Below are 22,428 nucleotides of genomic sequence, written 5' to 3'. Positions count from 1 at the left end.
ATCTGAGGTCAGGAGTTTGAGACCAGCCTGGCCAACATGGCGAAACCCCATCTCTACTAAAAATACAAAAATTAGCCGGGCATGATGGTGTGCACCTGTAATCCCAGATACTAGGGATGCTGAGGCAGGAGAATCACTTGAACCTGGGAAGGGGAGGTTGTAGTGAGCCTAGATTGTGCCATTGCACTCCAGCCTGGGCGACAGAGCAAGACTCTGTCTCAAAAACAAACAGAAAATTCAGGCGGGCACAGTGGCTCAGGCCTGTAATCCCAGCACTTTGGGAGGCTGAAGTGGGCGGATCACCTGAGGTCAGCAGTTCAAAACCAGCGTGGCCAACATAGTGGAACGCCATCTCTACTAAAAAATAAAAAATAAAAAAATCCAAAAACAGGTACTAAGATGACAGACCTTGCAACATATGGTGCTAGAAAAACTGGACATCCACAAGCAAAACCATACATCATATATTTTGTATACAGTGTATATACAAAAAATTACACCATATACAAAAATTAACCCAAAATGTTCTTGCCACAAAAACAAAAAATTGGGTTACTACGTGAAATGATGGATGTGTTAATTTGCTTCACTATAGTAATCTTTTTACTACCTGTATGTAGCCTCATAATATCATGTTGTATACCTTATGCCAAATTAAATCGATTTAAAAAGAAATGTAACCCAAAATGGATCAAAGACTTTACCTTTAAAAGCTAAAACGGTAACTTTGGGAGGCCAAGGCAGGTGGGTCACCTGAGGTCAGGACTTAAAGACCAGCCTGGCCAGCATGGCGAAACCCCATCTCTACTAAAAATACAAAAATTAGCCAAGCGTGGTGGCGCACGCCTGTAATCCCAGCTACTCGGGAGGCCGAGGCAGGAGAATCGCTTGAATCCCGGAGGCGGAGGTTGTGGTGAGCCGAGATCGCGCCATTGCACTCCAGCCTGGGCAACAAGAGCGACACTCTGTTTCAAAAAACAAAGCAAAAAAACAAAACAAAACAAAACAAAAAAACCAAACCAAAAAACTAAAACGATAAAGCTCCTAGAAGAAAACGGGAAAAACTTCATGGCATTAGATTTGGCAAGAATTTTTTAGCTATGACACTAAAAACACGGGCAACAAAATATATAAAGTGGACTACAACAAAGCCATCTTTTGTAACAAAAAAAATTGTAATCCTACTCCCGCAAAACTAATTAAAAAAAATTAAGTACAAAGTTCTCCAAAATGTACCATACGCTGGGGATTACACTGCACTTTGTTCATTTGTTTTCTTTTAATTCGGCTTTTTTGGTTGCCCTTCACCTACCTTTTCCCAGAGCCCTCCGTTGGGGCCTTCACTTGGGCAAACAACTAACGTAGTGGAACAGCTTTGACCTAACAATTTCTTCGTACCGAAGATGATCGCTTTTCCAGACAACTTAATAAACTTTGCTTTAACGGATGACTGGATGCAGAAAAAAATAAATAAAAATAAACCTCAGCTGCTCAGCAACGACTAAAAAAACCACCAGCGGGCAATCCCTCCCCATGGCCACTGAGCAAAATTCCACCACCTCCCCTATACTCCGCCTACTGCCGAGCTCCCGGGTTCGGACAGCCCCGGGCCACTTCCGGGCCTTCCCGGAAGTCCCTCTCGCTTAGCAACCAAAGTAACCCGCAATGCGGAAGGGCAAGGGGATTGCGAGTCACCAAGTTTCAGGCGCGGCTTGAGGTACTGGGGAACCGCAGTCCCCCACCGGCCCAATGATGTTGCTGCGGGGTCTCTCCCGTGCCCAGCAATGTTGTCAGTAAGCGGGCGGCACTCCCTTCCAATAGGTCTTTTTTTTTTTTTTTGAGATGGAGTCTCGCTCTGTCGCCCAAGCTGGAGTGCAGTGGCACGATCTCGGCTCACTACAACCTCTACCTCCCGGGTTGAAGCGATTCTCCTGCCTCAGCCTCCTGAGTAGCTGGTATTACAGGCGCGAGCCACTGCGCCCGGCTAATTTTTTTTGTATTTTTAGTAGAGATGGGGCCTTGCCATGTTGGCCAGGCTGGTCTTGAACTCCTGACCTCAAGTGATCCATCCGCCTTGGCCTCCCAAAGTGCTGGGATTACAGGCGAAAGACGCCGCGCCCGGCCCCCTTCCAACTTTTTTAGCGGGGAAGGGTGCTACCATTTCTTGAGCACGTATGTATCAGGCTCCATGAGGCACGTCACAGTCTAACCTGATAATTACACAACCCATCTCACTGATAAGGAAGCCAGGTTTGGAGGGGTTGAGGCCCCCAACCTGAGGGAGGTGACTCAGGGACACACAATTAGTCCTGCTTTGCTGGAGGACAGATATGCAGCCTAACAGTCCCCCATTCAGAGGCTGGAGAAGCAGCAGCAGCAGCTTAAACCTTAACCCAGAGTTTTTATTTTCCATAACGTCTTAGGAACTAGTACTTATATAATCTCAAGTCCCTGAGGGGCCAGAGATCCCACCATGCAAAATAGCAAACAGACCCAAGACTTGGGGAGAGGCAGTGAGTGCATCACAAATGGATGGGTACATCTGATTCCCACACGCGGGGCTCAGCTTAGTTAGTAGGAGATCTTCAGATTAAGAAAAAATGCAAGTCTTTTTTTGGCCTGTAGTATCTGGGAAGGATGGAGGGAGTTCGGGAGGCACAGAAAAGATGGTGTATGAATCCTGTCCGGCCTGAATGAGGCTGGAGTTGTGCCTCTGGACAGCTTCAAGCACTGATCAGAGTGTCAGCCCCCGCTCGTTGAACAGATGCTTTAGCGCCTCTTCCAGTTGCCGGTTTGTTCCCTGAAGCCCCTTCACCACTTGCGCTGCCCACTCGAAGTATTCCTGGACTCGATGTTCTGACCATCCTGCGTAAGAGTCGACAGAAACTTGCTAGCGTGATGTCAAGGAAAACACTGCCTTTTCCCCACTTCCTGGCAAGCCTGGTTCAAGGCCATGAGTTCCTGATGGGATGAGCTGTCCTGAAAACTTCCCTTTGGCCCAGTTATTGTATTTTTACCGTATGAAAGAAGAGTAAATAGTGGTCCAGTAGGATTAATTTGGGAATTAAGAATGCCCAGGGTTTTTCAGGGGAACTGATCAACCTGTGTCTTCAGAAGGCGGCACCCCCCTACCCTTTCCCTTAGAGCCCATAGGAAAGCGTACCCTCTGGGGTGCAGCGATTCAGGTCCCTCAGATTGTACAGCTTGTCTGCCAGTTTCACCAGTTTGGCCCCGGGGCTACTGTGGGGCGCTTGCTCCACCTGCAGCCGCTTTCTCTCCAGCTTGGGCAGAGTCTTGTCATCTGTTACCTCCTCCACCAGGCGCCGCACCTGTGTCCCAAAGTGTAGCTCCACCTCATCCAGGGTGGTGTCTGTGTCCTCCACCGTGTCATGGAGCAGGGCCGCCTGGGGACAAGTTCCCACTTAGCCCTGAGATGTCAGCGAAGGGATGCCCATTGCTGAATGGGGCCCCTGATCCCCATCCCAGTCTCCTGGCAGAGAAAGGGGAAAGTTACCTGTAACACCACAATGTCAGTGATTCCCGCCTCGTGGGTCAGGATCCGAGCCACACCTGATGGGGAGGGGCAAAGCAGGAAGTCAGGTCGGAGATAGCTCCAAGGCGGTCTGTTGTGGGTTTTGGAGAGTCAGATGTGGCCCCTCCCGGCCTCTCACTAGCTGGGTGACCTTGGTCAAGTCCCTCACCCTCTGGGTGTCAACCGACAAAGGGAACGATCATGCCTACCGCTCCAGTTGTTACGAGGCTTAAACGGTATATCGCACTAAGCTTGGGACAAAATAGGTGCTCAATGAGGTGCACGCACCCCACGTATCCTTCCCAGTCCCCACCCCCGGTGCCGCAGCCGGTGCTCCGCGGCCGACGAGCCCACCGATGGGGTGGTTGATGTAGGGGGTCCCTTCGGGGTCCTTCCGCCGCTGCTGCCGGTGCTTGCGAGCAGCGAAGTCGGCAGCCTCCAGCAGCTGGGCGGCCTCGGAGCCCATCGCGCGGATGGGGCGGGCGACGGCGGCAGCGGGGGCCAGGACGGAATGTTTACAGCGCCCCCTGGCGCCGGGGAGGGCCGGGGATCGTGGAGGCTAATTCAGCGGGCTGTACTGGGCCTGCCCCAGATGAATTCCTCTAGAGCTGACATGCCCCGGCGCAGAGAGCAAGCGATGTGGAAAGCTGCCTTCAGCATCACAGCCGCCAGCTCAATGTACTCTGTTGGAGGTGCAAAAAGAACATAAGCCTGGCTCTCTGGGAGCCCACCGTCTGTGGAAAAGAGGAAGACAGACAAGAAATAAGGCAGTGGTCTCACAGTGCGCTGAATCCAGGGTGGGAAGGCTCAGGGGACTATGGGAGCGGGAAGAAAGGACAATCCACCTACCCGCAGAGTCAGAGACAGCTTCTCCCAGAAGCTCCCCCCATGAACAATCTTCAACCTGTCAAAGCTCTGAAAACTCTCCAAGTGTTCTAAAAATAGTTCTCCCTGCAGGGATGGGCCAGGTTCTGTGGGCGGGGGAGCCTCACCTTTGGACCCAGGAGACCCTAGGGCCTGACCTGAAAAATCAGAGCCTTCACTGGGAGCCCTGCCTAATTGCTTCAGACTTAGGCTCCCAGGTAGCTGTGACGTTTCTGCAGGAACTGCCTTTGTTCTCAGTGTTGCAGATGAAATTCGCATTGCCTTCTTATGCCATGAGAGCTCCTATTTCAGTCTCTAGGCACCTTCTGTGGGCCCCTGGGGTGATGAGTGTTGTTATTGGTGTTCTGGGAGCATGATGTTGTCAGGCTTGGGTAGGCACTGGAATAACACTTAATTCTGCTGGCTGGTGGCCTTAAGCCTTCCGGAGAAATTCCCTGTCTTAGGGCAGCTGAGGGGTAAGAGAGACCTGATGGTCCCTATGGAACTCCTCTGTGAGAGGGGGTTCCCTATTAGCTAAGTATACTCTAATTAGACAGGTAGCTTTTGTGTTCTGGCTGGTAGCTGGGGCAGATGAGGCCCAGGGGAAAAGCTAATAAAGGACTCACCCTTGGTTTTCAGCTAGTCTTGGTGGTTGCCATGTAGCAGAGGTTAGGGAGGGAAGCCCCACATGCTGGAAGTGAGGTCTTTGGGACCTGAAATAGAAGGGTCGGAATTCCCAGAGCTTCCGTGGCAGCCTGGAAGTTGGAGAATGGGTAAAAACATATTTGGCTCTAAATGCTTGTTTGTTCTTCATACTAATGGCTCAGCTGCTCTGTCATCCCTCATTCTGTCCTCTAGTCCTTTGAGCCTTCTCTCCTTCAGCAGTTTGGCAATGCAGGCCCCACGTTTTCCAACAGGAGATAGAAACCCAGTCCCTGTCATCTCTCTCTAAAAGCCTGTGATAGAGAAGCTTCAGACTTGTATTAATGGTGCCTGAGGGCCTTGGGGCTTTGATTTTTATTTCCTTATTTATACAGTCATGGCCTAGAAAGAGAGATGTTAGAGTTCCCAGGACCAGGACAGAGTTGGTGGTGAAATCTCATGGGCGTCTGGAGAAGAAGGTCAGGCCCCTTGCTGACAGGCCTATCCGTGGGGCTACTGCTGCTCTTCAGCTGGGTGACCCTTGTCCAGTCAACCTCTCTCTCAGGTACAGCACTTACACCTGTGGCCCACCTGCCTATCGTGCTATGGGCTATTCCTGGGAACTGGAACTGATGGGGATGAATGGAAGGGCGCCTGCTCTTCCGGTAGGGGCTGATCTCGTTTACTCTCCAGTAGGGGTGGAGTGGGCTGTGGAAAGATCCCTCCTGCTTATTTCTAGCCCCCCAACCTCTCTCTTCAGCTGTGGTCCACCACCCTCACTTGTGCCAGACCACCCGGGATGTCAATGGCCACCACTACCCTGGTTTCTTTTGCCCTCGTCTCTCTGATTCTCCAGAGGAAGCCTACTGCTGCCACCTGCAGGCTGCAGGGGGCTCCTGCTGCACCCGGGCTGAATTTGAGGCCCTGTACCAAGTCAACCTGTCCGCTCTTCCGCCCCCGCCCATCCTCAGGTGAGATCTCCAACCCCGGAGCCACTGGAACATCGTCAGGGTGTTCCAATATCTGGGGCTCTGTTCCTAAATTATGGGGTGGGAGGCTTGTAACTTACAGACTAGTGAAGGGACAGACCGCAACAGAAAATCATGTAGATCATGATTACAATTACAAGGGAGAAGTTCAGGGGGCTGTGCAAGCGGGTAATGGGGAGCCATCCTGAATCTGCCCATGGGTGGCTCTAGGATGAGCTCCTAAATTCGTATGCAAATGTGTGTATGTAAGACTACACTTATTTGGGGATGGAGTCCCGAGCTTTCTCCGGACTCCCAGGGGTTCTGTACGCCCAAAGAGCGCAGCAGCCAGAGCGCGGCCAGGGCCGGGATCCAGATACTTTTTTCTCTCCCGCAGGGGCCCAGGACAACTCCTAGTGCTGGGCCTCTACAGCCTACTGGTTGTGACCCTGATGACCGCAGACCTTGTGCACTTCTGCTGCGATCGGGGCCGGGGTCGGGGCTGGAGCCACCGCAGGCCTCCCTCTGGGTCCTCCGCCGTGAACTCCCTGCAGGTCTCCGCGGGGACAGCTTAGGCGCGCCCGGAGCTTGCCTGCACCTGCGATCCAGAGTCGAGTGCCCCGCCCCTGCCCCTCTCTGACTCCACCTCCGACGCAAGAGTGGGGCGGGGCAGCTCCCGGCAGCGTCCGGAGCCAGACTCGTCCCTCCCCAGAGACTGCGCCTGCGCGGGCACGGGACACCCTCTCCGCGATGACTGTGAGTGGTCCAGGGACCCCCGAGCCCCGGCCGGCCACCTCCGGGGTGCGTACCCAATCCCCGCGCCATCACCCCTTCGCACCCGCCCTGACCATCCCAGGCCTCCTTCTCCCCATCCATGAGGCTCGTGCCTATCCCTCCTCTTCTCCAAGGCTCTGCCCCGAACCCCCTCCGACGTTTCCGCCCCCTTTCTCTCTACAGGCCAGCTCAGTGGAGCAGCTGCGGAAAGAGGGCAACGAGCTGTTCAAATGTGGAGACTACGAGGGCGCCCTGGGGGCCTACACTCAGGCCCTGGGTCTGGACGCGACGCCCCAGGACCAGGCCATTCTGCACCGGAACCGGGCCGCCTGCCACCTCAAGCTGGTGAGGGAGCCTGGCGCTCTTCCCCTTGCCTGCCGGGCCCCGGTTCGCCCATCTCAGCTGATGCTTGGGCCCCAGCTGGGAATTCAAGCTCCCAGGCCATCCCCGCTTGCCAGATGTCTTTTGCACCTCAGCGTGAAGGGGGATCGGGTGACCTTGGACAGCGAGAGTACCCCTGCTGCCTGGTTAGTGCCCCGAAAGGGAGATGACCATTCTTTCAGGCTCCTGTCTTTCTCTTACAGGAAGATTACGACAAAGCAGAAACAGAGGCATCCAAAGGTAGGGGAATGGTAGACCCTCCTGTGGAGCTGTAGGGCTTCTGTGGTGGGCAAGGACTCTGGGACCGCTGCACCATCACATTCTCCTCCTTTGGCCCCAGAGACACATCTGCCTTCTTTCTTTCCCACTGCCTCGGGCCTTTCCTTTTCTGCAGCTACCCTCACCTTTTCTGAGGCTGAAGCACCGAGCCCCACATTCGTCCCCCTACCTTCTTCTGGCCTTTCCTCGAGATCTTTCCCTACTGCTCTTGCCTGGAGATGGTGGCCTCATGGGTGCTGACAGCGCTCCTGTTTGTGCTCAGCCATTGAAAAGGATGGTGGGGATGTCAAAGCACTCTACCGGCGGAGCCAAGCCCTAGAGAAGCTGGGCCGCCTCGACCAGGCTGTCCTTGACCTGCAGAGATGTGTGAGCTTGGAGCCCAAGAACAAAGTTTTCCAGGAGGCCTTGAGGAACATCGGGGGCCAGATTCAGGAGAAGGTATGTGAGTGACCCAGAGAGGTGGAAGCTTGACCGGTGGTGGTGAAGGGATCTGGGCCAGGGGTGCAGACACAGTTCTCCAGACAAGAGATACTGATGGCAAGTGAACATATAGAATTCTGGTTAACCTTGCCTGTGGCCAGGGAAAAGCAAATTAAGATGACAGCGTGTTACTGTTGATTTGGAGGTCTGTTTGCAGACATTTAAAAGTTTGTATACTTTTCAAGAAGGAGAGAGGCAGACACATCAGTGGTGAGGCTGGTACAGCTCTTTTGGAGAGTACTTTAGCATATCAAATTTGAAATGAGCATATCTTTTGATCCTATATGTTTACTTCTTGCTGTTTCTCTCACAGAAACCTTGCCCACATGCACAAGTAGACATGTGTATGTTTATTTCAGCCTTTTTTGTAGTAAAAGCTTGGAACTTGCCTAAATGCCCAGCCATAGAGGAATGGCTGAATAAATTGGGTAATGTCCTTACTAGAGACTCTTATATAGTTACTGAGAATGGGTAGATACACACATATTGAAATGGAAAGCTCTGGGACACTTGTTGAATAAACAAAGCAAAATAGGCAGGGCATGCTGTCTCATGCCTGTAATCCCAGTGCTTTGGGAGGCCAAGACGGGACGATCACTTGAGGCTAGGAGTTTGACACCAGCCTGGGCAGCATAGTGAGACCCTGTTGCTACCAAAACTTAAAAAGTTAGCTGGGTGTGTTGGCACACCCTTGTAGTCCCAGCTACTTGTGAGGCTGAGGCAGGAGAATCCTTTGAGCCCTGGATTTTGCAGTTACAGTGAGCTATGATCGTGTCACTGCACTCCAGCCTGGATGACAGAGTGAGGCCCTGTCTCTTTTCAAAAAGAAAAGAAGAAAAATATATAATAACACATATAGTATTATATCATTTATGTTAATGATCCCCTGCATAGCAAAATAATGCTATATTTTTTCTATGGGTACACTTGGGTATGTAAATACAAAGGAAAATATTTAATTTAATTTATTTATGTATTTATTTATTTATTTTTTGAAACGGAGTCTTGCTGTGTTGCCCAGGCTGGAGTGCAGTGGCGTGATCTCAGCTCACTGCAACCTCTGCCTCCCAGGTTCAAGCAATTCTCCTGCCTCAGCCCCCCAGGTAGCTGGGACTGGGACTACAGGGGCGTGCCACCACGCCCAGCTAAGTTTTTGTACTTTTAATAGAGACAGGGTTTCACTGTGTTGGCCAGGATGGTCTGGAGCCCCTGACCTCGTGATCTGCCCACCTCGGCCTCCCAAAGTGCTGGGATTACAGGTGTGAGCCACTGCACCCAGCTGAAAATATTTTATTTTTAAAATTTATTTTTATTTTTATTTTTTTGTTTATGTATTTTGAGACAGGGTCTCACTCTGTCACCCATGCTGGAGTACAACCTCTGCCTCCCAGGCTCAAGCAATCCTCCCACCGCAGCCTCCCAAGTAGCTGGGACAATGCGTGTCACCACGCTCGCCTAATTTTTATATTTTTGGTAGAGACAGGGTTTTACTGTGTTGCCCAGGTAGCTGGTCTTGAGCTCCTGGGCTCAAGGGATCTACCCACCTCAGCCTCCCAACTTGCTGGGATTATAGGTGTGAGCCATGGCACTGGGCCAAATATGCATTTTTGTTTCTTTATTTTTTCAGGAAAATATTTTATTTATTTATTTTTTTGAGACTGAATCTCACTCTGTCGCCCAGGTTGGAGTGCAGTGGCGTGGTCTCAGCTCACTGTAAGCTCCACCTCCTGGGTTTACGCCATTCTCCTGCCTCAGCCTCCAGAGTAACTGGGACTACAGATGCCTGCCACCATACCCGGCTAATTCTTTCGTATTTTTAGTAGAGACGAGGTTTCACCATGCCAGCCAGGATGGTCTCGATCTCCTGACCTCATGATCCACCTGCCTTGGCCTCCCAAAGTGCTGGGATTACAGGCATGAGCCACCGTGTCAGGCCTAGGAAAATATTTTAAAAGATATACATCAAAATGATAACATTGCAACCCCTGGGGAAAGGAATGGGATTGAGAGGACTTTCCAAAGGAGACTGCATCACCTGTTCATATTTTTTTAATAAAGAGAAGTTGTATAAAATATATATGTTTTTAAATTAGGAGAAAAGAATCTAAAGACCATTATGAACTATAACCAAGCTCAAATTCACCAGATAATTTGATGTTAAAATGCTGACACAGTGGAAGCAGATAACATGATGGCAGACACCTCACTGAAATGTTGAAACCTGGGAAAGAAAATAGGTTTTCTCTCTCAGTGCCAACTCTGATTGGCAGTGGCTGCCCAGAATCCTATGTTGAGAAGAATTAGGAAGCAGATTGCCTGAACTGAGCCGGGGAACATGCCATGACTGGTTAGTCATGGCTGCCATGGGTGCGAGAGAGAAAGGCAGGTGGCCCACATGCTAGGCTTGTGCCACCATCTATGCCCAGGACTCTGGGGGGTAGGGGTAGGCCTAGAATGATCTTGCCCATTCAGATTATTATTATTATTGAGACAGAGTCTCACCCTGTCACCCAGGCTGGAGAGCAGTGGCAGGATCTCTGCTCTCTGCAACCTCTGCCTCCCAGGTTCAAGCGATTCTCCTGCTTCAGCCTCCTGAGTAGCTGGGATTACAGGCGTCTGCCACCACACCCAGCTAATTTTTGTATTTTTAGTAGAGATGGGGTTTCACCATGTTGGCCAGGCTAGTCTCGAACTCCTGACCTCAGGTGATCCGCCTGCCTCGGCCTCCCAAAGTTTTGGGATTACAGGCGTGAGCCACTGTGCCCAGCTCAGATTATTTTTAAAACAGTCCAAAGAGATTTCTGGAGCTAAAGGAAGTGTTAGAAACTACCTCACAATCTGCCAGCTCCCTGGCAGGAGTTATAAATGCTTAGTTCAGTGCCTTGGGCAGCCCATTCACACTGCTACAACGTAGATGGCACCACTGTGAGTGGGTTGCATTGTAGCTGACAGGATGCCTCCCCTCCCGAAAGGCACTACAGCATGGGCGCTTCCCCTGCTGCCCAAGCAGGAAATCGCTCAGAAAGAAAAAAAACTGCGGGAAATTTCGGAGGCACTGCCAGGCATGTCTCTTCCTGCCCAGGGTAGCTAGGTGCTAGCCCTGAGCCTAGACATCTTCACTGTGCCTCCCAGAGTGAGGAGCCAGAGACAAATGAATAGGGAATATGTCTCTGGCCAAGAGCCATGATTTCTTCCATGCTTTGTTGGTTTGTCTAGGTGCGATACATGTCCTCGACGGATGCCAAAGTGGAACAGATGTTTCAAATATTGTTGGACCCAGAAGAGAAGGGCACTGAGAAAAAGCAAAAGGTATAGGCCCCAGGCTGAGTCAGTAAGTGAGCTCCCACAAGAGCCACCCATCCATAGTACCCTTCACCCATGTAGGCCCCAAAAGCCCCTGCTGCCCTGCTCTGCAGCTCCTCCAATCGTGCAGCTGGGCTCATGGGGCCTGGATGGGAGGTCTGAGGGTCTGGGGCTTTAGCGTGAACCAAGGAGTTCACAGAGTGCCTTGCTGGCCAAGCCCTGTGCCAGGAGCTGGGTGTACGGAGGTAACTGAGGCACTGTCCCAGCCCCTCAGGCTGTGCTGGGGACTCATTTGCTCTAACCATCAATTCTGAGAGAAGGCTCTTCCCTCTACTTACAGAGGATAAACTTCAAAGAGGTTATTTTTTGGCCATGATCATTCAACTGTGAAGTGGAAGCAGTGAGGTCTGGGGCTCAGGGCCCCTGCTCACCAGTGCTGCGTCCTATGCCACGTGCAGTGTCAACATTATAATGTACTTCCTTTGACGTAGGCTTCTCAGAACCTGGTGGTGCTGGCCAGGGAGGATGCTGGAGCAGAGAAGATCTTCCGGAGCAATGGGGTTCAGCTCTTGCAACGTCTGCTGGACACGGGAGAGACTGACCTCATGCTGGCAGCTCTGCGTACACTGGTTGGCATTTGCTCTGAGCATCAGTCACGGGTAGGTGGAGTGGAGAGGCTGGTTACTGCTTCAGTCCCTTTGTCTGTCCATCCGTCCCTCCGTCCACCTATCTGCTCATCTGCCTATCCACTCATCTACCCATCCATCCATCCATCCACTCTTCCACCCACCCTCTACCCCTTATCTTATTCTAAAAAGACCTTAGGCCAGTCATGGTGCCTCACACCTGTAATCCCAGCACTTTGGGAGGCTGAGGCAGGTGGATCACTTGAGGTTTCAAGACCAGCCTGGGGGACATGGAGAAACCCCATCTCTACTAAAAATAAAAAAATTAGCCAGGCGTGGTGGTGCGCGCCTGCAATCCCAGCTAGTCAGGAGGCTGAGGCACGAGAATTGCTTGAACTCAGGAGGTGGAGGTTGCAGTGAGCCGAGATGATGCCACTGCACTCCAGCCTGGGTGACAGAGCGACACTATCTCAAAAAAACAAACAAACAAACGAAAATAACTTAAGGCAGAGTACAAGGAAATACATGTAACAAGAGAGAAAAAAATAAAAATGGGGTGAAAAAGACCAACATAAATTAGGATGAAGTGGGGCTAGCAAGAGCAAAAACAGTCCTGGGGTACCCCAAGCACTTGCTTTGTGGGGGGCTTACAAGTGTGAGCCCCAGCTTTCCTGCAGCCAACTCCCAAAAACACATTGGTCATTGACTCCTTCAATGTCCATATGGCACAAGCAAGCTCATTGCCCAGAAAAGGGCACTTGTCCTTGCTCTAAAGATCAAATTGTCATTTCCTCTGGAGCAGAGAGTCCTCATAGTGAGTGATGTGGTCAGCGATGTCACCACAGCATCTTTTTTTTTTTTTTTTTGAGACAGAGGCTCACTCTGTCGCCCAGGCTGGAGTGCAGTGGTACAATCTCGGCTCATTGCAAGCTCCGCCTTCTGGGTTCACGCCATTCTCCTGCCTCAGCCTGCCGAGTAGCTGGGACTACAGGCATCCGCCACCATGCCCGGCTAATTTTTGTGTATTTTTAGTAGAGACGGGGTTTCACCGTGTTAGCCAGGATGGTTTTGATCTCCTGACCTTGTGATCCGCCTGTCTCGGCCTCCCAAAGTGTTGGGATTGCAGGCGTGAGTCACTGCGCCTGGCCACCACAGCATCTCTTTACCATTGAGACAGTGACCAGACACGTAGGGCTTGGCCCCAACATGATTCTCAGCATGGATGGTGGTGGCCCAGCATGGACAGTTCAGTAAGAACAGTCCTGCTCCTGGGCCAGTGTGGTGAAGTCCACATCCCCCTCTTACCTGAGCTGGCTTGCTCCAGGGGAGAGGGAACCAAAGACTAGACCCTTGGTTGCTTTTAGGGGAGCCCACAATTCCTAGATAGGAGTGGAACTGTGAAATAGTCAATGAAATCTCTTTAGGCTGAGCTTGGGCTGCATTCTGAGTCTCACAAGGTTAAGATTGGTAAAAGCATATGCATTATGTTCCCTCCTGCCTTCTGGTCCATCCCAGTTCACAGTCTTGGCCAAGGACACTCAGCTGCTAAGTGGAAGCAGTCAGGATCAGGGCTCAGTGGACCAAGCAGGCCTTCTAGGGTTCTCCAGCTTAGAAACGGGGTGGAGAGGTCTCATGGGCCCATTCCGTGCACATTCACATCCCCAGGGTGTGGAAATCCACATCCCCAGGGTGTGGAAAGAACCTCAGGGTTTAGATTGGGGAAGAACTAGACCATTAAGCCTTGTGGTCAGGTAGCTTTGTCTAGGTTTAGGTCTTTTTCTTGGGGAGACATGAGCTAAAGCAACTGCTCCTAGGGCCACAGTATACTGTGTCTTCTCTGGCGCCAAGGAGAGGTAGTAGGGCATTGCTCTGGAATGTTTCCTTTAGGAAGTCTTTCTAACAAAATTATCCTGCCATTACCCTGGGTCATGCCATCTGTTCTGTCTTATTTTCACCTGGAGCTGGGCCTTCCACCCAATTCTCTCCTTCTGGCCATATTCTCTAACTTACAGTTAGGGATATCTGTGGCTGCCCTTGACCAACTGGAAGCTTCTGTCCACCTCTCCCACCGCAGACAGTGGCAACCCTGAGCATACTGGGAACTCGGCGAGTAGTCTCCATCCTGGGTGTGGAAAACCAGGCTGTGTCCCTGGCTGCCTGCCACCTACTGCAGGTTATGTTTGATGCCCTCAAGGAAGGTGTCAAAAAAGGATTCCAAGGCAAAGAAGGCGCCATCATCGTGGGTGAGTGGAAGCAGGTCTGGGGTCTTTTGGATGTTACTGTCATGGAAGGGATGGGGCTGAGCCAGCCAGGCCAGTTTTTTGGGGACTAGAATTGGAGCTGCAGGTTGTTTGGAATACGGTTTGGTGACATTATTTTACTCTAGATTCTCAGCAGCCAAGGTGTCTCAGGACAAAGCTGGAGCTCAGTCTGGAGCCTGGGATGTGGATCCCCCCTTCCCTGTGTCTCCCTGGTTTGTTGAAGTTCAAGGGTCAAACAGGGCTGGGCTGCTGTGGAGCCCACTGATGTCTTCTTGTTGCCAGATCCTGCCCGGGAGCTGAAGGTCCTCATCAGTAACCTCTTAGATCTGCTGACAGAGGTGGGGGTCTCTGGCCAAGGCCGAGACAATGCCCTGACCCTCCTGATTAAAGCAGTGCCCCGGAAGTCTCTCAAGGACCCCAACAACAGCCTCACCCTCTGGGTCATTGACCAAGGTAGGTGAAATAGTTCACAAAAACTTGCTTCGGCAGCTGAAGTTTGTTTATCCTTAGGAGTAGTAAGAAAAGTTGTGAGTGGGGCCAGGCATGGTGGATGATGCACTTTGGGAGGCAGGGGGTCACTTGAAGCCAGGAGTTTGAGATTAGCCTGGGCAACATAGCAAGACCCTGTCTCTATGAAAAATTAAAAAAATTAGCTGGGCGTGGTGGTGTGCGTCTGCGGTCCTAGCTACTCCAGAGACTGAGGTGGGAGAATTACTTAACCTGGGAGGTCAAGGCTTCAGTGAGCTATGATTGCATCACTGCAGTACAGCCTGGGCAACAGAGGGAGACCCTGTCTCAAAAAAAAAAAAAAAAAGGAAGAAAAGTTGTGATTATCTCCAGCCATGTGTCTGCACTGAAGTGCGTCCTTTGGCCCAGGAGGATGCTGGAACTGAGAAGATCTTCCAGAGCAATGGGATTCAGCTCTTGCAACACCTACTAGACATAGGAGCTACCCTTAGGGGGCTCAAAGTTAGACTCTTCTATCATATGTGTGTGCAGATACATGCACATTGAATGGGCCTGCAAGCAGGTTAGCAGAGAGGCTGGATTAGCTTTCTGTATCTTTTTTTGTTTTGAGATGGAGTCTCACTCTGTCGCCTAGGCTGGAGTACAGTGGCACGATCTCAGTTCACTGCAGCCTCCGTTTCCCAGGTTGAAGCAATTCTCCTGCCTGAGCCTCCCGAGTAGCTGGCATTACAGGCACACATCAGTATGCCCTGCTAATTCTTGTATTTTTAGTAGAGATGGAATCTCACCATATTGGCCAGGCTGGTCTCGAACTCCTGACCTCAAACAATCCACCCACCTTGGTGTCCCAAAGTGTTGCGATTACAGTCATGAGCCATTGCGCCTGACCCCTGCTTTTTTTTTTTTTTTTTTTTTTTTTTTAGTGAGCATGTATTACTTCCATACTTAGAGGAAAAAATAAAGGTAGATATATCAATTCATCTCTCTTTTCCCCTAAAACATAAATAAGAGCTGGGTGCGGCGCTTCGTGCCTATAATCCCAGCACTTTGGAAGGCCGAGGTGGGCAGACCATGAGATCAGGAGTTTGAGACCAGCCTGGCCAACATGGTGAAACCCCATCTCTACTAAAAGATACAAAAAATTAGCCGGGCGTGGTGGCACGCACCTGTAATCCCAGCTACTCTGGAGGCTGAGGCAGGAGAATCGCTTGAACCCAGGAGGCGGAGGTTGCAGTGAACTGAGATCGTGCCATTGCACTCCAGCCTGGGCAACAGGGCGAGACTGTCTCAAAAAAAAAAAAAAAAAGATAAATAAGAAAAGCTCTGCAAAGGCCCTGCATGAGCAGGGCCTTTCACAATGATCCTGTGAGGTGTGGATATTGTGTTCACAATGATCCTATGAGGTGTGGATATTCCTTTCCCCTTAGTTTTACAGATGAGGAACCTCAAAGCTCCAGAGCATTTGGCCCCAGGGGCAGGGTTGGCATGCAGGCCTCACTTCTGAGGTCCTTCCTGATCCTATAGCTGCCTCCCTTAGGCAGCAGATCAGCTAAGCAGATTCTCTGGGCTGCCCTAGACGCAGTTGTCAGAACTCTGTAGCCTTCTTGTCTTGCTTTTCTCCGCATCTCCTAGGAAGCCTCTTCCTTTTACTTGTAGGGGTTGTAACTAGTGTTCTAATTTCTAAATGGGGTGTCTTTTCAGGTCTGAAAAAGATTTTGGAAGTTGGGGGCTCTCTACAGGACCCTCCTGGGGAGCTTACAGTGACCGCGAACAGCCGCATGAGTGCCTCCATTCTCCTCAGCAAGCTCTTTGATGACCTCAAGTGTGATGCGGAGAGGGAGAATTTCCACCGACTCTGTGAAAACTACATCAAGTAAGGAAGTCTGTTTCACCTCCTGTTGCCAGGGATTCCAGCAAAAAAGTTCTGACTCCTTGAGGTGGGGCAGAAATGAAAGGTTTCCAGCAGAAAGAGTAGGCTTAGGGAGGACTAGTTGGGGGCTGGACGAAGGGAAAGTGGCCCCAAGGCCCACTTCCTGTTCCAAAGTGGCCTCCCCGGGGAGGTTCTTTCTCAAATCAATGTTCCAGTAATGCAACAAATGCCATCAAGCACGTACTGGGTTTACCAAGCACTTCCTACGCATCTGTTCTCACACAGGTGAAACATGACAGTCCTAATTATTTTTTTTGAGACGGAGTTTCACTCTTGTTGCCCAGGCTGGAGTGCAATGGCACGATCTCGGGTCACCGCAACCTCCGCCTCCCAGAGTTCAAGCAATTCTCCTGCCTCAGCCTCCTGAGTAACTGGGATTACAGGCATGTGCCTGTGAGGTCTCGAACTCTGACCTCACACCTGAGGTGATCTGCCTGCCTTGGTCTCCTAAAGTGCCGGGATTACAAGCGTGAGCCACTGCGCCTGGGCAACAGTCCTTATTCTTAAATGAGATTATAGGCTGGGCGTGGTGGCTCACGCCTGTAATCCCAGCACTTTGGGAGGTGGAGGCAGGTGGATCACCTGAGGTCAGGAGTTCGAGACCAACCTGGCCAACATGGTGAAACCCCATCTCTACTAAAAATAAAAAAAATTAGCCAGGCGTGGTGGTGGATGCCTGTAATCCTAGCTACTTGGGAGGCTGAAGCAGGAGAATCGCTTGAACCCAGGAGGTGGAGGTTGCAGTGAGCCGAGATCACGCCATTGCACGCCAGCCTTGGGGACCGAGTGAGACTCTGTCTCAAAAAAAAAAAGAAAAAAAAAATCAAAGGAACTTACAGCTGTTGGGGAGAAAAACTGATGATAAATTATGAAATAAGCAGAATCATTTCAGAGCTTAAGTCCAGGAAGGGACATCAATGGTGATGTGGGAGTAACCTGTGTTAGATACTATGTCAGGGAAGGCTCGAGTGAAAGTGTCGATAAAGAAAATCAGCCACTATTGTCCAGGTGGAAACGTCCTAGTCCTCCCATTGGCAACTTTCCTGCTGTTTCTGCCCAAGTAGTGCAGGTGCCTGGCCAGTGGAGGGGAAGGGAGGAAAGAAGAGTCCCTTTATGTTGGCCTTGGTGTGACAGCTGTCACCCTGTGCCCCTCAGGAGCTGGTTTGAGGGCCAAGGGCTGGCCGGGAAGCTACGGGCCATCCAGACGGTGTCCTGCCTCCTGCAGGGCCCGTGTGACGCTGGCAACCGGGCCTTGGAGCTGAGCGGTGTCATGGAGAGTGTGATTGCTCTGTGTGCCTCTGAGCAGGAGGAGGAGCAGCTGGTGGCCGTGGAAGCTCTGATCCACGCAGCCGGCAAGGCTAAGCGGGCCTCATTCATCACTGCCAATGGTGTCTCACTGCTGAAGGACCTATATAAGCGCAGTGAGAAGGACAGCATCCGCATCCGGGCCCTGGTGGTGAGACGGTGGGCCTGGGGTGGGTGGGCAGGCAGCCAGGCAGGGGTCCTGGTCCAGCTGGTATTGCAGGGTGCAGTCCCAGCACACTCTAGATGAAAATAAGGAATATTGTAATTCTAAAAAAATTAGCCAGACTTGGTAGTGCATGCCTGTAGGTCCAGCTACATGGGAGGCTGAGACAGGAGGACTTGAGCTCAGGAGGTTGAGGCTGTAGTGAGCCACCCATGTCACTGCACTTCTGCCTGGGCAACAGAGCAAGACCCTCTCTAAAATGAATGAATGAATGAATGAATAAATGAATGAGATTCTGGGCCTTGTTGTGGCCAGAGACGTGGGCATGGCTCCTCCCACCACAGGGCTTAAGGCTGGGCCTACAGGGATCATGCAGCGTTCCCGGGAACTGGTGGTTTGGGGGTTTGGGGACTACCTGGCCCTCCATGAGCCTGTTGTGGCTGTGCACCCTGTGGAAGCTGGTCTTCCTCCATGGGGCACTCAGTCCTGGATTTCTCCATCCCATAAGGATTTTGGCTGTGGCTGAAGCACGTGTCCTCTCCCCACACACCTCTCCACTACACCTGCAGAGGGCTTCTTTGTGCGACGTGGAAGGAAACAGAGCCATTCGCAATGTGGCCTGGGAAGGGGTTGGGCCCATGACGGTCCAGTGGCCAGCACGTCAGTGTCTGCAGATGCTGTGTCATGCGGCCACCCACTAGCTGATTTTGCTGCCACATGCTCTAGGTGGTGGTCTGGAGGGAGAGGGTGCTGATTTGTCTGTGTAGCCTCCAGCGGGCCATGGCAGAGTGCCAGGGAGGGAGTCCAAGCCAGGTATGGAGGAGCTTAGCTCCTGCCTCCTTCCCCAGAGGCCAACTGGTCTTGCCCTCTTCCTCCAGGGACTCTGTAAGCTTGGTTCGGCTGGAGGGACTGACTTCAGCATGAAGCAGTTTGCTGAAGGCTCCACTCTCAAACTGGCTAAGCAGTGTCGAAAGTGAGTCGTCTGGCCTTGCTGTGGTCCCCCACCTGTGGGATAGATCTTAAGACACGAGGGTCTGGGTGGGAGTTGGGGCCTCCTCCCTGTCCTGCTCTCTGGCTCAGGCAGGGGCTGCAGTCTGGATCCTGGTACGTGAACTGCTTTTATACATTGAAGGGATGCCCAAACCCTTGGTTTTTCCCCCTTGGCCTTGGTGTGCTCCTCCCTACCCCCAATCCTGAGGGTTGTCCACTATCCTGCATGTCCCCAGGTGGCTGTGCAATGACCAGATCGATGCAGGCACTCGGCGCTGGGCAGTAGAGGGCCTGGCTTACCTGACCTTTGATGCCGACGTGAAGGAAGAGTTTGTGGAGGATGCGGCTGCTCTGAAGGCTCTGTTCCAGCTCAGCAGGGTAGCTCTGTGGTTCCTGCTGTCAGCCTGGAGACACTGTCTAGGATTAGAGCTTATCAGGCTTTCTTGGCAGGGCTTGGCCAATGGGGTCTTTTGACTCCAGGGAGGAGGGCTGGTGACTGAGTGGCTTCTCCGTGTAGTGTGGGCACGTTGGCCAGCACCAGTGGTGTTAGCAAGGACGTTCTTCTTGGAGGAGCTGGGGAGGTCAAGTTTGTAAGCTCCCAAAATCTGGGGCCTGGGGAGCTTCCTGAATTCATCCTGTACCCAAGGGTCCCAGCTGAGGGTGGAACTGGGGGCCTGGGCCTGGACAGCATTTATCTGAGTGCTGCTCTGCCCCGGGATGCCCATGTGAATGCCTCTCTGTCCTGGCAGTCTGAGGAGAGGTCAGTGCTCTTTGCGGTGGCCTCGGCGCTGGTGAACTGCACCAACAGCTATGACTATGAGGAGCCTGACCCCAAGATGGTGGAGCTGGCCAAGTATGCCAAGCAGCACGTGCCTGAGCAGCACCCCAAGGTGAGGGGCCGCCAGAGGGGCTGGAGGGTTCCCCACCATGGGGACCAGCTAACCCAGGGTATCCACAGCAGAAAACCTCTCTTTTTTTTTTTTTGAGACGGAGTCTCGCTCTGTCGGCCAGGCTGGAGAGCAGTGGCGCAATCTCGGCTCATTGCAAGCTCTGCCTCCTGGGTTCACGCCATTCTCCTGCCTCATCCTCCTGAGTAGCTGGGACTACAGGCGCCCGCCACCACACCCAGCTAATTTTTTTGTATTTTTAGTAGAGATGGGGTTTCATTGTGTTAGCCAGGATGGTCTTGATCTCCTGACCTCGTGATCCGCCTACCTCAGCCTCCCAAAGTGTTGGGATTACAGGCGTGAGCCACTGCGCCCAGCCAACAGCCTCCCTTTTAAGCCAGTTTGTTTCCCTTTGTCTGGCTGTTTTATTTATTTATTTTATTTTTTATTTTTATTTTTTGAAACAGAGTCTTGCTCTGTCGCCCAGGCTAGAGTGCAGTGGTGTGATCTTGGCTTACTGCAAGTCTGCCTCCCGGGTTCACGCCATTCTCCTGCCTCAGCCTCCTGAGCAGCTGGGACTACAGGTGGCCACCACCAAGCCCGGCTTATTCTTTGTATTTTTAGTAGAGACAGGGTTTCACCGTGTTAGCCAGGATGGTCTCAATCTCCTGACCTTGTGGTCCACCCGCCTCGGCCTCCGAAAGTGCTGGGATTACAGGCATGAGCCACCACGCCTGGCCTGTCTGGCTGTTTTATTTCCCAGTTCCTCAACTGCTGCTGTGAGAAGGGTCCCCCTTTCTCTGTGAGTCAGTCCAGGCCCCTCTCCTAAGCTGTCTCCTCCCCCAGGACAAGCCGAGCTTCGTGCGGGCTCGGGTGAAGAAGCTGCTGGCGGCGGGTGTGGTGTCGGCCATGGCATGCATGGTGAAGACGGAGAGCCCTGTGCTGACCAGTTCCTGCAGAGAGCTGCTCTCCAGGTAAGCCAGCCTTGGTGGGAGCCAACCTTTCCCAACTCCTGAGCCTCAGGGCTGCGGATGTGGCTCCAGAGGGTGTAGGTTCCAGTGCTGTGGGCCTCTTAGAGCGACAGGGGCTGCCTGCCTGGCTGCCGTCCTTGCTGAGCCCAGAAGTGGAGCGTCTGCCTGCCAGAGTCCCAGAGCTGCCTGCGCACCACTGCCTTCTCCCCACAGGGTCTTCCTGGCTTTGGTGGAAGAGGTAGAGGACCGAGGCACTGTGGTTGCCCAGGGAGGCGGCAGGGTAAGCTGGTTTACACCCCCCTTCCTGATGGCTGAGCCGTCAGCCTATAAAACATGACTCAGCAGCTGCCATGCTAGAGCTGGGTGTTAGATGTGGGACAGAAAAACATTATTCATGGTCAGAGGAACATTGTCCCGCTGAGAGAGTGACACGGAAGCGGGCAGGCTCCTTGGCCCCTCCACACTGGTGGCTGTGAAGGTCCTAGGCTCTACTATTCCTTTGTCTCATTTACCTCCATGGCCCTGGTGCCCAGCACAATCCATGTCCAGCCCTTATGAGGTGTTTCAGGAAGTGTTTGGGTGCAGAGGGTCTGCACAGGGAGTCAAGCCTGGGGAGAGGGAGGAGGGTAAAGGTGGGACGGTCAGGGACTGGGGGCCTGATGGTTGGGGTCTTACACTCCCAGGCATGTCCTAAGCAGTGACGGGCTTGTTCCTACAGGCACTGATCCCGCTGGCCCTGGAAGGCACGGACGTGGGGCAGACAAAGGCAGCCCAGGCCCTTGCCAAGCTCACCATCACCTCCAACCCCGAGATGACCTTCCCTGGTGAGCGGGTGCGTATCTTCCTGCCCCGTCCTTTCTACTCCCTCTGTCCCTGATGGCCTGTGGGCTGGGCTGTAGCTCCCCTTTGGGACCAGCAGGAAGTTTCAGCTTTGCCAAACCCTGGGGCAGGGAGGACAGCCTGAGACAGCAGTACTCTCTTAGGGGTGGGCTCCTCCCTGCAGGGTTGGTGGGGCTTGTGGGGCCTGCAGCAAGTACCCGACAGGTGGGTGCATGTTGCAGATCTATGAGGTGGTCCGGCCCCTTGTCTCCCTGCTGCACCTCAACTGCTCAGGCCTGCAGAACTTCGAGGCGCTCATGGCCCTAACAAACCTGGCTGGGATCAGCGAGAGGCTCCGGTAAGGTCCCTTGGGATTGCGGGGCCTGGACCAGGCATCAGGATTTGGAATATCCCCCACAGCAGTTTACACAGTGGGAAATGCTCCTCGGTCATTGGCTTCTGTGAGCCTCACAGTGACTCCTCTGCATCATTAGAGAGGAGGAGACAGGCCGAGAGGCAGCATGGCATGGCAGACTCTAGAGTCAGACTGCCTAGCTTCCCTGATTGCAAATGGGTAACCTCAGGCAAGTTATTTAACTGCTCTGCCTCAGTTTTTCCCTCTGTGAAATGGGATGATTATAGTACCTACCTCATGGCATAGTGATGAGGAGAATAAAATGAGAAAATACACTTAAAAGTACTTACTACATGGGTACCTGGCCCCTAGCATTGTGCCATATCAGCATGTTTTAGTTTTTTTTTTTTTTGAGACGGAGTGTTGCTCT

General features: G+C 52.3%; 3 protein-coding genes across 5 annotated transcripts in view; 2 read left to right on the top strand and 1 right to left on the bottom strand.

Moving 5' to 3' along the window:
* The first annotated feature begins 1,642 nt into the window (after positions 1-1,642).
* On the top strand, positions 1,643-6,638 carry LOC105538486 (uncharacterized protein KIAA1644-like). Of its 2 annotated transcripts, none has more exons than XM_011978365.1 (4): positions 1,643-1,717; positions 5,434-5,603; positions 5,895-6,009; positions 6,404-6,638. In XM_011978365.1, the coding sequence occupies exons 2-4, from the start codon at positions 5,498-5,500 to the stop codon at positions 6,579-6,581; spliced, it is 399 nt and encodes a 132-aa protein (XP_011833755.1). In that variant the 5' UTR covers positions 1,643-1,717; positions 5,434-5,497; the 3' UTR covers positions 6,582-6,638. The 2 variants fall into 2 exon arrangements, with proteins under 2 accessions (XP_011833755.1, XP_011833754.1); XM_011978364.1 differs by having other exon boundaries at positions 5,799-6,009.
* On the bottom strand, positions 2,382-4,019 carry HDDC3 (HD domain containing 3). The gene is made up of 4 exons (XM_011978362.1): positions 3,887-4,019; positions 3,515-3,570; positions 3,164-3,404; positions 2,382-2,865 (listed from the first exon to the last, which is right to left on the bottom strand). Exons 1-4 carry the CDS (start codon positions 3,996-3,998, stop codon positions 2,735-2,737), a joined length of 540 nt encoding a protein of 179 aa, XP_011833752.1. The 5' UTR covers positions 3,999-4,019; the 3' UTR covers positions 2,382-2,734.
* UNC45A (unc-45 homolog A (C. elegans)) overlaps positions 6,639-22,428 on the top strand; it is a 20,586-nt gene continuing 4,796 nt past the window's right edge. The window contains exons 1-17 of one of the 2 annotated variants that reach the window (XM_011978361.1): positions 6,639-6,762; positions 6,964-7,125; positions 7,365-7,401; positions 7,703-7,878; positions 11,137-11,229; positions 11,715-11,882; positions 13,924-14,092; positions 14,393-14,563; positions 16,280-16,451; positions 17,664-17,964; positions 18,855-18,949; positions 19,203-19,344; positions 19,716-19,856; positions 20,700-20,827; positions 21,038-21,104; positions 21,543-21,656; positions 21,886-22,001. In XM_011978361.1, the coding sequence (XP_011833751.1) occupies positions 6,757-6,762; positions 6,964-7,125; positions 7,365-7,401; positions 7,703-7,878; positions 11,137-11,229; positions 11,715-11,882; positions 13,924-14,092; positions 14,393-14,563; positions 16,280-16,451; positions 17,664-17,964; positions 18,855-18,949; positions 19,203-19,344; positions 19,716-19,856; positions 20,700-20,827; positions 21,038-21,104; positions 21,543-21,656; positions 21,886-22,001 (2,258 nt within the window). In that variant the 5' untranslated portion in view covers positions 6,639-6,756. Of the gene's footprint in view, positions 6,808-6,963; positions 7,126-7,364; positions 7,402-7,702; positions 7,879-11,136; positions 11,230-11,714; positions 11,883-13,923; positions 14,093-14,392; positions 14,564-16,279; positions 16,452-17,663; positions 17,965-18,854; positions 18,950-19,202; positions 19,345-19,715; positions 19,857-20,699; positions 20,828-21,037; positions 21,105-21,542; positions 21,657-21,885; positions 22,002-22,428 lie in introns of both variants that reach the window. The other variant, XM_011978360.1, reaches the window with a different exon arrangement.

Source organism: Mandrillus leucophaeus, unplaced genomic scaffold, assembly GCF_000951045.1.
Source record: "Mandrillus leucophaeus isolate KB7577 unplaced genomic scaffold, Mleu.le_1.0 Scaffold193, whole genome shotgun sequence".
Classification (NCBI taxonomy): domain Eukaryota; kingdom Metazoa; phylum Chordata; class Mammalia; order Primates; family Cercopithecidae; genus Mandrillus; species Mandrillus leucophaeus.
The sequence above is the reverse complement of the archived record's forward strand: the minus strand, read 5'-3'. Positions and strand labels throughout refer to the sequence as shown.

Bases quoted from the DNA above. Each gene is read 5' to 3' on its own strand.
- HDDC3 (XM_011978362.1), bottom strand. From the start codon at position 3,998: ATGGGCTCCGAGGCCGCCCAGCTGCTGGAGGCTGCCGACTTCGCTGCT. The intron at 3,405-3,514 runs GTAACTTTCCCC...ACTTGTCCCCAG, and splicing joins CTGACATTGTGGTGTTACAG to GCGGCCCTGCTCCATGACAC. The intron at 2,866-3,163 runs GTACGCTTTCCT...ACTCTTACGCAG, and splicing joins GAATCGCTGCACCCCAGAGG to GATGGTCAGAACATCGAGTC.
- LOC105538486 (XM_011978364.1), top strand. From the start codon at position 5,498: ATGGGCGTCTGGAGAAGAAGGTCAGGCCCCTTGCTGACAGGCCTATCC. The intron at 5,604-5,798 runs GTACAGCACTTA...CTCTCTCTTCAG, and splicing joins CCAGTCAACCTCTCTCTCAG to CTGTGGTCCACCACCCTCAC. The intron at 6,010-6,403 runs GTGAGATCTCCA...TCTCTCCCGCAG, and splicing joins CCGCCCCCGCCCATCCTCAG to GGGCCCAGGACAACTCCTAG.